At 46.7% G+C, this 12331-nt stretch overlaps 1 protein-coding gene and 2 long non-coding RNA genes across 5 annotated transcripts in view; 2 read left to right on the top strand and 1 right to left on the bottom strand.

Annotated features, from left to right (window-relative positions):
* The window catches only part of LOC144992580 (uncharacterized), a 34597-nt gene extending 30528 nt beyond the window's left edge, over positions 1-4069 (top strand). The window contains exon 2 of the long non-coding RNA XR_013656649.1: positions 3629-4069. This is a non-coding gene — a long non-coding RNA (uncharacterized LOC144992580). The remainder of the gene's footprint in view (positions 1-3628) is intronic.
* si:ch73-62b13.1 (Carbohydrate sulfotransferase 1-like) lies at positions 677-6653 on the bottom strand. 2 transcript variants are annotated; one of them, XM_023956125.2, is made up of 3 exons: positions 6485-6653; positions 3668-3839; positions 677-1973 (listed from the first exon to the last, which is right to left on the bottom strand). In XM_023956125.2, the coding sequence occupies exons 1-3, from the start codon at positions 6485-6487 to the stop codon at positions 850-852; spliced, it is 1299 nt and encodes a 432-aa protein (XP_023811893.1). In that variant the 5' UTR covers positions 6488-6653; the 3' UTR covers positions 677-849. The 2 variants fall into 2 exon arrangements, with proteins under 2 accessions (XP_023811893.1, XP_078805558.1); XM_078949432.1 differs by lacking the exon at positions 6485-6653 and having other exon boundaries at positions 3668-3806.
* Positions 6654-9548: 2895 nt separating this feature from the next.
* Positions 9549-10872, top strand: LOC144992581 (uncharacterized). Of its 2 annotated transcripts, none has more exons than XR_013656650.1 (3): positions 9549-9659; positions 10153-10199; positions 10753-10872. It is a non-coding gene; the product is annotated as an uncharacterized LOC144992581 (long non-coding RNA). The 2 variants fall into 2 exon arrangements; XR_013656651.1 differs by having other exon boundaries at positions 9602-9728.
* Positions 10873-12331: the final 1459 nt, after the last annotated feature.

The following is a 12331-nucleotide window of genomic DNA, read 5'->3' as shown; positions in this document are numbered from 1 at the left end:
ATTATTTGGGAGAATTCATAGATTTTTTTTGTTTTGTTGAAAATTTTAGCTTGAATGTTTTAATGCACATAGACCTGTGTCTCTATTTGTTCATCCAGCCTTTCTCTTATTATTATTTTATCTCTTATTCTTTGACAGTTGGTCCTCTTTTATCTTCTCCATCCTTTTTAGAGGACAGAAATGTCTCATGTGAAATTTTTTTAATCAGTTCATTTTAGTCTTCCTTGTGAGAACATGAGCTTCTACTTTTAATCAGATGAATGGAAGGTTCCAGATGGGTTAAGATCTTTTCACAGGAGACAAAAATTAATTAAAAATCACTGCTTTGGATTTTAGTTCTTTGGTTTTTAAATCATCAAAGATTTAAAACATTTGAGTCCATTTGTTTTTTCCCCATCAGTTTTTGCACAAAGGACACGTTTCTTTCCATGCTGAACATAACCTGGATGAATAATATCAAACCAACCGTAGATTTTCAGGAACGTCTGGTAGTTCTGACTGCAACCCCTCACAGTCCACCGTTTTTGTTCCGACAGACTCCTGCTTTATGACAATCATAACCAGCAAAGCTGTTCCTAGATGCTCTTTTGCTCTTTGTGTCACACTTTAAGACAAACCCAGATGTGAACTGGAGCTTGATAAAAAAAAAAAAAGTTGATCTAATACCCAGCGTCTCTCAAAGTCTGGCACTTTAGTGTTTTGTTATAAAAATCTGCTTTTCTTCTTTCGGCATCTTTCAAAATTAAGATGCGTTTTATTTTTCCATCGGGATCTTGATGGACAGGAAATCCTGAATAAATAAAAATCCCTTTTTAATGAATAAATCAGAGGCAGAAGGTTTCTGATCCATCACCGTGTGAGGGGCTGAAAGGGTTTGTGCTCCACTAAACTGACCGACAGGTTTCGCAGCTCGGCTGCAGACTGAACCTGCTTGTATCCCAGCAGAGCCAGCGTGTGGCTGCACAGACTTTGAATCTTTCGGACCACGTCGAAGGCCAGCCGCAGCCTCCAGCTCTCCGCTGTGGCCCTGGAGTCCCGCGCCGTGGAGTATCTGTAGTTCCAGTTGGCCTGAGCCGACGCGTTGCTGTTGGTGTTCTTTGAGATCCACGTCCTGACTCTTTGGCCCATCTCCAGCCCCACAAACCTGTAGATCTCAGTCGCCTTGGTCTCTGGGTTGAGAGCCAGGTCCTCATAGCGCACCAGCAGGTAGCGGCTGTGGAGCCACGCTGGTCCCTGCAGGCCTGTTTCTGCAGACGCCGCCATGTCCTTGCAGGTGCTGGTAATCTGGGACAGGTCCACGTAGCGGGGCTGGCGGCCGGTCACGTTCCAGATTTTCCAAGCACGAAACTGATCTGGAAACGCTGTCATGCGCGAGGCCAAGATGGCTCTGGGGTCTCTCACCAGGTGAAGGATCTTCAATTCCAGACGAGGGTCCTCCATCAGCGTTCGCAGGTCTCCCACCTCAGGAATCCTCACCGTCTTTACTGCAACGACTCTTTTGGACAGGCACGAGACCGAGGCGGAGCTCAGGTTCAGAGCTCCACACCTCTTCGGGCACCAGGTTTCATCGGGGAGATCAGAAGATGCTGCTGCCTCCTCCTCCGAGCAAACAGGAGGAGAGCACAGGGCGTGGCTGGAGCTCCTCCGAAAAAAGGAGCTGGTGACGTGGTCCTGGGGCTCGGGACGGATGTAGTTCTCCATGAAGTGAAGCTCACAGGTGTACAGGTTGAGCAGAAGGTCCCTGTAGGCCCCCAGCAGGGCGCGGCGGTCCAGCGCGCGGCGGATCCTCCGGCTGGAATTGGTGAAGGCCTGCTGGACGTGGTAGAGCGGCTCAAAGACATAGAAGACCTCCGGATGCTGGTTGAGGAGCTGTCCGGTGAAGGAGGAGCCGCTGCGCGTGGTGGCAAACAGCAGGATGTGTTTCCGCGGCGACTCCACCGACATCCAGTCACCGTCGCACATGGAGAGCGGCTCTGCAGCACAGAAAATTCACTCAGAACCAAAATGCTTCTGTGTGGTCGGCAGTTTAGAAACATCGTTTGAAAACTTGAAAAGTCAATTCAACAAAGCTGTTGATTTATAATAGTTGTTTCTGTTTAAATTCTACAAGTGCAGCATTCCAGGAGCTTTTTCATTGAAAGCCTTTAAACTATCAGGATTCAATCCAGGCTCAGATTATCTTTCAGGGCAAAAATATTAATGCTGTTTTATGTTTTTTATGTACTGTGCATTTCCCTTTAACGCCTGTGAGGGTTTTCTGTGCCAAAGGGTCTTATCAGATGCCTTATTTAGCTTTGCTGTAGCATCATTTTCTGAGCATTTTTGCAAATTTCCGTAAATCAGCAACTTTATTTTATAGAATCTTCATTCTCTTTAAAATATTTACAACTGGTTTAAACTTTCTTTGTGCTCTAGGTTTTGTGTAGGAACCATTAAAATGTGATTTTGCCTTAACCAGCAAAGTGGAGGCTAAAACGGACACCAACTTCAGCCTCGTCTGACTTCAAAGATGTGACGAATAAATACTACAACCTAAAATACTCATTTAGCGGTTGGAGCAGGTAGAAGGTAGCAAATGTATATAGGACATGTGATCGAAGCAAACGTGCATCAAGATGACCTCATAGACAGATGTGGAGAAAATAACATTTCCTTCAGAATAGGGCTGCCCAATATGAGGAAAACTGCAATAGTAGTGATCAATCAATATAGCGATGACGATACAACCTGATATACATGAACCAATAGCAAAACAACCAAAAACATAATTTCCATTTCACTGCAACAGATTAATTTAAATAAGAGTCACAATAACTTAAACTAGAAGGAGGTGCATTTCTAGAAGAAAATTCAAGGTTGATGCTTTAATGCTGAATAAAAATGAAACTTAAAGGGTAATCATTGGCTCAAAAAGCCGGGTATTAAACCAGCGAGCTTCTGCACCAAGGATTCCCCATGGATTTCAATGGAGGCAAAACTCTTGGAAATCCTGGAATATCTGGATTTGAAGGAGCAAAAGTCAAAGCTGGAAAAAGCTGTAAGAGCTGAACATTTGAATAGTTGGATGGTTAAAATAGCTGAAGAGTTGTAGGAGGAGTTAAGCAGCAAAAAAATGGTGGAAGATACTAGAATAAAGAGAAACAGCAAAAAAAAACGGTTGAATACTTTATAGCATTCAACCCATTGGGGATTTAGGAAGCCCCTCCCTGAGAGATTAAAAAGAAAGGTGAAGTTCTGAGTTCCAGCTTTGAGCTTTTCTGTTATTTTGGAGTCATTAACTTCTTCGGTGGTGGAGGAGTTCTGCATCAAGTCTGCATGACGCCTAAATAATTCAAAAGGTAAACATGCAGGAGTTTGTTTTTTCCTGCAGTTGAATAAAGTCCAAACTGCGAACATGTAATTACTGCTGATGAGGAGCTGATTGCAAAGGGAATCCACTGCGGAGCTTAAGAGACCTGAGCTGGCATACATCTGTGCTGTGGGAGAGGATTCATGGAGAGGAAATGTAGGATAATTGCAGAACAATCCCTCTGTTTGGGGGAATCTTTCATCTTGATTCGGTTTGGGGAAAAGCTGCAAACTGCTCCTCTCCTAACCCGGGAAATGTTTTCTATTTTCTTTCTTGCAGACAAACACGCAGACGTGAATGTGGGACATCAGTTCATACCTCCGTGGCGTCTGCCGTGGCAGCGGTAGGCTCCCCGACAGGGTCCGGACAGCGAGTCCCTCAGGGTCCGGATGGCCGTGTACTGGACCCCCAGAGACGCACAAACCAGCAGCAGCACCGTCTTCCAGGAGCACTCCATCCTACCCCCACCTCCGGCTCTGCATCCTTCACGCTGAGGCCGCCGGGAAAGCACAGACAGAAACGCCAAATGAGATTTCATTTTGAGTCATTTCTCCAGCTTCATGTGTGCGCGGCAGCCTCCACGCCGGAGTCCTCTGCTCTGAGCATTCTGGGTCAGCGACACTGAAAAAGAAGGTTAGGTGGATTTTGAAAGGGACTTTTGCCGCCTTGTTTTTGTCCCCCTGCAATTTTTCAAAATAAAAAGGCGCATTAAGGAGAAAACATGAAGGTTAAAGGAGGAAAATGACACCTCACTTATATGCTGCCACAGTAAATATTATCTCCCTTCCTAAGAGCCAAGCTAAGCTGATTATGTTGATTACAGTTGGAGGGTATATTTATAAAAATTTCACTCCAAGAAACATTTTACCTGTGCGAGAAAGGAGAAACAGAATCGTTTGACATTTCTGACATAAGAAGCTTAGGTGCTTTGAATAAACAGTTTAAAGGTTCTGCATTTATTTCCTAAAAACCCTTTCTGTCTGCAGGGAAACATGAAAAAAAGGTTAGACTGACTGAGGAACGATAGCAGTGATATTCCTATCTGCAACAGCTCCAGCACATGGAGCTCCCTGCACACTGTTGCATAATTGCATTTCATTTTTGCTTCCTTCTTGTGGGTAATTAAGCCTCTAAGCCCAGCAGAGAGCTACATATCCAGATAAATATAGCTGTCTTCATGAGTGCAGAACTTTCCTTTGTGCACTTCTAAGCTCTCGCCACTGGGCACGGAAGAGCGAAGGGAGATGGGAGGTTTTTTCCACATGGAGTGAGGGGAAAAAAAACGAAAAGGCGCTGCTGCCATCCATCCGTCTGCAAACTGATGGGAGGCAATCATACAAGATCCCTGAGTGCAAACTGTCTCTTCATCAGTCAGAGTGGCTTTGCGAAGGCAATCATCATCGTCATCATCAAAGCCACAGGTGAATATAGATCATCATTCTGACAAAATGATGTTTGCTCCTCACACTCCCCGTGTCTCTGCGCTCTGCCTCCTCTTCATTAATGGTGTTTATGTGTCCCCGGCACACGGATCCCCTCAGGAATGTTCCACGCTGGGCTTTTGATCTTCCATTAATCACAAACGGCGTCAAACCAAAGACGTTCGCTTCGCGGGTGATGGGGAGAGGAATCAAGCTGACGTCAGGAGACGTTCTGTTTGAGTCCAAACGCAGGAGGAACTCATCAGGGGGACAAACTTCCTCCTAAACTCCAGAGGTTGCAGACTGGCAGGCTCTCCGTTTGCTGTGGGACAACAGAGAAGCAGGCCGAGGAACAGAGCAAATGCGTGAACATCTGCTGATAACCAGACCCTTCCAACAGCAGCTCAGAAAAGCACATGTGGGTTTGACAGTCCAACCATCTACACGCGGCTCGCACAGCTGGCTGACGAAGGAACGTCCCACAGTTCCTCAGCCACAGGTTTTGTTTTCCTTTCCAGTCGTGATCGGCCCCCTGCTCCACATCCTGCTGCTCTCTGGAGAAGGAAAACAGATGCTTCAATAGATTTAAGCAATTTGGTTTGCAAGTCCTCCTGCCTCTCTGCCTTGCACCCACCCCCCACCCCCTGACTCACATCAGGACCGCAGACACTTCATCAGCAGCTGGAAGGGGGCCGCAGGCTTCAGATGGTCTCGGCTTTTGTCTCCGCTCCACAATAAAGGTTCTGAGGAGGGAGGGAAGCCTCGGGACAGGATCAGGCTCAGATTAAACGGTGTGGTGCACGCTCCTCTGGCAGGTTTGAGTTGTAAATTCAGTGTGCACGGGCACTGCTGCTGCTGATAACACAGCCAGCGGCACGGCGCAGGAGAGGCGATGCCTTGTGTGAAAAACAAAAGGCACAAAATGAGGCAAGAAGTTGGTGATGAAGGCGGGATGGGGGGATGAGGGGTGCAGGTGGGTGTCAAAAATCTCTCAATGAAGGTGCAGCAGCAACATCAGGCATATTTACAGGCCTGCAGCTGCTCTTTCTCTTTGTCTTCTCCATCTTTCAGTCCATTATCCCCCCTTGTTTCTGTTCCAACCACAGAGCCACAGAGGGCAGCGCGCTGCGGCGAGCATGTGACCCCGGGCGACAGCAGAGCGCGTGAGATGGCAGAGAGGATGAATCTTGTCCTACAGCATCCCTGCGGTGCGTGGGCAGGGGGTGTGGGGCTGTGGGGGGTGTGGAGGGAAACAACAAAGGTCAGCGCGCATTTTGTGCGCGGTCAGGAGGGCTCTGCCTTCACAGGTGACGGACGGTCTTCCCGCTGCGCGCGTCAGCTGGAACACGGACGGGAGCGAGCGCGAGGTTGAAGTCAAAGGATGAGCACGAAGCGGACGGTGGAAGTTTGCGCTCTTTTTGTGATGTTTAGCGCAAAATGTTCGTTCAATCTGCAAACGCAAACAGTTGCAGGGATGTGGTTTGAGCGCGCGCCCGGTCACATTTGTAAAAAACTTCACTTCGCTAAAAACAGACCAAAGGTTGATTCAGGTTGAACCTACAGCCCAAATTTTTTTACGCAAGAACTTAAGTCGGAAACTTCCGCGGAATCTCGCGCGGATTCTCGGTGCACCCCGGTTTTCCTCGCGCCCCTCGTTCAGCCCGCGCGCAAACGAAACAACGGCTGAGACGGGAACAGAGGAAACACGCCTCACCATCCGCGCGATCTTGATCCGACGCTCCTCTGGACAGTCCGGATCCGTCCGCTGCGCTTACCGAAGTGCGCGCGCGCAGAGTTTGTCAGGAGGAGGAGGAGGGACGGGAGGAAGGAGCGCAGATTCAAAGCTGGGGACGCCTCATGGATGGAGAGTCTCCCCCCTTCAGATGCTGATGGGTGCACTGCTCCCTCCTGCATGACGCTGTGGTGGCGCGGTACGCATCACCACGTCCTGAAGTAGACGCGCGCGTGGAGGGAACTCCAACCACCAAAACATCTCATGGGGTTCTGAAGAAAACCCTCATGGATCCAGATGAAAAGCTTCATCAAACCCAGCTGAGCCCCCCCCCCCCCCCCCATCCCACACGCAGACACTCTTCTCCGGCTTTCTGCCACAATGACCTCTATTTGTCTTCATTCCCGCCAGCAGAGCTGCCATCATCCTCATTCTGCTGCTGGCTCCCCCTCCTGTGGACAAATGGGCACTTATTGCCCCTGGGGGGGTTACTACGGGGTCAGATATGACCGCTGACAGCTCCATTACTCCCGGAAATGTGGTGGGTGGATTTTGTTTGCAGTCAGACTTATGTCCCGCTGTGACAGAGCCACGCGTGCTCAAAGTGGGTCTTCACGGAGAGATTGGAAAACTAAAGTCTCTGCAGCCGTTCTCTGCACCCCCCCCCCCCCCCTTGTGTGCTGCGTCTTCCTCAGACGCTTCAACTCTTCAGACTCTTGTTGCTCCCCAAAATAAGTAAAGCGTCGACCTACTTCAGCCCATTAGAAACTTTCAGCCAATCAGTCCCTGATCCCGCACAGAAATTCCTTATGCAGCAGAAACAACAACATGTCTGCAGAGTTCTGAGCACATCACAAAGGCAATCACCTGCTATGTGCGTTCTGCCTAAACTAAATGGGTTTCCTGAAAGGATGCAGGCAGAGGTTGCTCTGAAGAGGACTATTTTCTGCACACGTGAACTCTGAGCACCCACGTGTTTATCTTACTCCACTTATGGTTGCTGTCTACATCCCGAAAATACCATGTTTGACCCAAATCCTCCACTGCATTTAATGCTTGGTTTGAAAAGAACGATGCTTTTAGGTTCCGGGCCTCTCTGTCGGTAACACATGATTAATAAGGCAATCATCCATCATGCTTCATGCCTCCCATTCAGTTTTTCTTTTTATAGAAAGATTATCCCGGCAAGAATAGCAGCAAATATCATCCGATGTGGGTTCAGAAACATTCTTCTGAATAACATCAAACCAATTAACAGAAGAATGTTGAAGCCGTGCAGAAAACATGTTTTTGTGAAGCAAAAAAAGCATAAACTCACGTGTCTCTTTGTTATCTACACGCATATCATGTTTTAGACAAATAAATAATGCAAATGTCAAGAATCAGGATGAGAGAAAAGGGAAATGTAAGTGACTCTGTATAGGTAAAATATCTACCGCACCCTTGGGGGGTCGGGGGGGACAGACGGGCTCAGAAGAGACCTGAACAAGCCCCCAGTGGAAGCATCACTGAATGTTCTGAACGTTGAGGCAGATGATCTAAGAAGAGACAACGGAGGCTGCAGGTTCAGCTAAATCGGTTGATGAAACACTGGAAAAGTGTCAATAAGTGTTGATTTCAGTGGTTCAGTCATTTAGTTGGATCAGGACGTTGTATGAACGACACACGGACCCGTCCCTGCGGTGTCTCGTAGCAAACTGGTGCTATGTGAGGAATGTGTGGCCATCCATAGAGCTGACCGGGTGGAGCTTTGGGTGTTGATCCAGCAGCTCTTCGTCCTCCACAGAAGCTCCGTATTGTTTGAGGTCTGCTGCTGTGATATCCGACTATCAGGTGCACGCTGGCTCTGTGGTCGCCTCAAACCCGCGGCCCTTGGGTCAAACTGATCGGTGGCTCTGGTCGGGTGGTGATTGAAAGGACATGCCCAAACCAGCAGGTGGGCATGCAGGTCTTAGCACTTTGGAGACCCGTTGGGGCCACTTGATGTTCTCATTGGTTCTGAAAGTTTTGCTGTCAAAGGCAGCTGTTCTTGCTACCAAGATCTTGTTCAGAGGTCATGTCTCTGCGCCGTCCAGCAGGATGGACGGAACTGCTGAACCTGGATCTTGGTCTTGCTGGCTGATGTCACCAGAGTGGTTTCCAAAGAGACAGCGGCTGTTCCTGCCAGGGCTCCTCTCTAGCTTTAGGTCCCCGTGATCGGTGACCAAGGAGCTCAAATACACAAAACCGCTTTCACACACGGCACTTTCAGAGGAGAACCAAAAAGTGGAGGTGGACCAAAGCCCCAAAAAACATCCTGCAGCTCCAACAGCAACTCACATGGGGGCGATAAACAAACTCGAATCAGGAAACTAGAAGCACAAAGAAGTGAAGTGTTTGGTCCTGCTGGTCCTCTGACTGTGGTGTCTGAAGAAGCTCCTGTAGCTCTTCCACTTCCCCCCAGCAGACACCTCCAACTGCGTCCTGCTTCAGATTCATGCTGTGGTTCCTTCTCTACCTTTGGTCCTCTTCCTTTTCCTCACAAAATCATTCCACGGGTGAATCAAGAGCGCGTTGCTTCGTGAAAGTGGCTTCGCTTGTTTGATTTGCAGCAGACATCAGGTGAGCTTCACATCTGCCAAACCAAAAGGAAGGAGGAGCCTCAGAGGAATCAAACTGACTAGAAGAACCACACAGGAAACAAGCATTTTTGATAGACTTCTGCAGCAGGAAGTGGTTTGTCAGGAGTTCTTCACTGTATCCAGTCTGGTTTTCTTGGTTGATAACATGAAAGTGGCTCATTCAATCAGGGGGAACAGAAACATCAAATCTTGTATAATGGTCAGTGTTTTCTCACTGAAAGACAGAACAGAGACACAATCATATTGGTGGGATAAGAGCATGTGTAAGGAAATGATCACTACATCAACTCTAACACAAACCCTGGACCCAACCTACCTGTGTGAAATCTCTGACTCTTCAATAGAAAGCTGAAAGTCATCTGCATACATGTCGACCTACTGTATGTGTGTGGTGCCTCCTACATATCAGAGACTGATATCTGATGTAAAGATTCAATATTGTTATCAGGTTTCTGTTATTTATTTTCTCTTCTGGCAAAGGGAACGCATGGAGATGGCAAAAAGGGGAAGCGGAGGAGCGGGAAGTCTCCACGCAGGTGAGGAGCGTTCTTTTTCTGCCACAGAAGCACATTATCAGTCACGAAGAACGACAAGCAGTCAAGAAGGTAAGTGATCCAAACATCCTTTTCTGCAGCTGCTCTGATCCCTCCCTCTGCCGACCTGCAGCATCGATTCCTTGGTTCTGAGCAGCCGAACGCCCCCACAGCCTCTCGCTGAGATTTAAAGGAAAGAAGTTGAATGTTATGTGCTGAATCCTCCACGGGCTTCCCTGTTTATCTCTGCCCACACTTGTTCCTAACTCGCGTCTGTAAAGAGCACGTAGAAATGCGCTTGCTAGAGTCAGAGGGCCTTTCATTTTTCCCTTTTGCAGGCTTTTAGACACACGCTTTGTGATTCACCTTGTTTTTCTGACTGCAGCGTGACATTTTATTGTGTAAACACAGAAAGTTCTATTGTTGGAGCAGCATCTATAAGCTCCTTTTCCTGTGGAAAAAACCCACTGATTCTGTGCACTTCATCTGATTTCAGAGTCCGGCGACGTCATGGAGCTCTCCAGCTGTTTGTGCAATAAGCAGGTGAGGAAAATTCTCATTTCAGCCACTTATGTGTCAACAGAGACAGATGCATTTTTCTGTAGTGCTGCCGAGGGAAAAGCAAAGGACTTTCTGAAAGTCACATAAACACTGATAACAGGATGAAAGCACAACGTTGTCTCATTCAGAGAGACTCACAGCGCAAAGAATCGCACAACCAAAGTCAAAGGGTTCTTTGATGTAAAGCATCCTGACATTCGGCTGGATGAAGGTTGCAGGTTCTGTGACCCACAGGGGGAGACGAAAGAAGTGTTTGTGTGAGGAGCAGGGAGATGCTGCTGGTTTTGAGTAGAGAAGGAGAACCAGAACGTGCACTGAAACTGGAATACCTGCAGATATGACAGATCTTCTCTTGATTTTAATGTCTAACCTCGATGTTCCACAATTTTTTACCTCAAACTTTAAATTCACAGGCTTCTAGCGCTAAGACCATCAGAGGTCTTAGCCCCTCCATATTGCTGGAGAAGGGAGCTTGTGGCTACGTCACAAATACGATCTTTTTCCAAAACTATGTTTTCGTCTGCTCCTGATTCAGTCTGGCTCGTCTGGCGCCCCCAGCCGTCTCCCCAACCCCATCTGGATGAAGCTCACCTGCTGGACTATTCAAACATGTAGTTGTAGAGTTAGATGAGTTAGTTCTTCTCTAAGAGTTCTGGTACATCACCTGTCCGTCCTGGGGGAGGATCCCTCCTTCATGTGGACACCCCTGAGGTTTCTTCTTTTTTTTTAGAATCCATGAGTTTTATCTTACCGTGAAGGGGGGTCTTAGGGCAGAGATGCCAGTTTAGTTTAGTATTTTCCTATTGAATTCTATGTATTCATGATCCTTTTGATTGTATGTTTACTTTACAAATACTGGTACGAAGCCCGTTGAGACGACTGTTGTTGTGAGTTTGGACTATATAAATAAAATTGAATTGAATTGAATTGAAGTTCAAAAATAGAGAACTTTTCTGCCTGATGTCATTCTGCACCAGCATTTACAGATGAGAAGCATCAGCCAGATTTCCCAGCCGGTCATTGAATCTCTCTCCCTCCCTCCTCTTTCCTCTCGTCGTCTCGAACCCAAATCAACGCGTCTCCTTCAGCACTGCAGAGCATGAAAGGAAGTTAATAACTTAATTGTGGAGCAAACACTCATGGAGGCATCTGCACCCTTTGTGTTTCTCCATCCATTCATTTATTCAAGTGTGTCTTTGATTTCCATCATCTGTCAGTGGGGACAGATAACTGAATTACAACGGTCATTAAAGCCTAAAAAACTGATTCTATCTGGATGTTCTAGCGTGTTTTTTTTTTCTGCAGCATGGCTCATCAGAGTGAAATCCTGGGATGGGACGGGTTCGTTTGGGATAACTCAGACATGGAGAGGGCAGGCTAAAAATGTCTGAAAAAGACGTTATTGTCAGATGTGTCCATCCTGGATGATTGTGCTCAAACCTGCACTCGTTCCATGTGAAGTTAGTCTCTGGTTTAGGTTGGTTTATGGTTAGAAGTTCAGCTAAAGCCTAAGACAGAGAATTATGACCACCAGATAAGAAAAATCTGTAAATTATTGTCTTGTAAATTTGTGAGAAAAAAGTCATGAATAAATTTGTGCAATTATCAGGAAAATACTTTTTACAAGATTACAAATGTATGAATTAGTTTATTTTTAAAAAGTCTGTCCTGCTTTTCGAAAATAAAGGTTTTCAAAAAACATAAAGCAGATTAAGTCAGATTCCATGCGTGTCGTCGATCCCTTTTCTCTGAATTGTCTGCAGTATTAAGAAAACAGATAATGTTCAACTGTCCGTCGAAACTTTTCAAAAGCTAAATGTAACATTTCATTTTTGAAAACACGCAACGTTTCCTTTGTGAAGCTCATAGGTTCAACTTTATTTTCTTAAATTGATACATTTGAGTTTTTTCAACATTTTTATGACTTTTTCCTCATAAAGTTTGGACTTTTTCCTCATAATTTTACATCTTTATTCTAATATTCTTGTTTTGTTCTTTTGTGGGGGCCCTAACACCCCCACCGTGTGACGCTGCTGTGATTGGATTTGTTTTTCATGGTTTTGTAGTAACTCTGTCAACCAGCAGAGGGCAGTGTGGGTCTTATCGCCCTGAAG

This window comes from Oryzias latipes, chromosome 6 (assembly GCF_053564925.1).
Source record: "Oryzias latipes strain Hd-rR chromosome 6, Olatipes_Hd-rR_3.1".
Taxonomy (NCBI): Eukaryota; Metazoa; Chordata; class Actinopteri; order Beloniformes; family Adrianichthyidae; genus Oryzias; species Oryzias latipes.
This window is presented reverse-complemented; position numbering and strand designations above follow the sequence as displayed.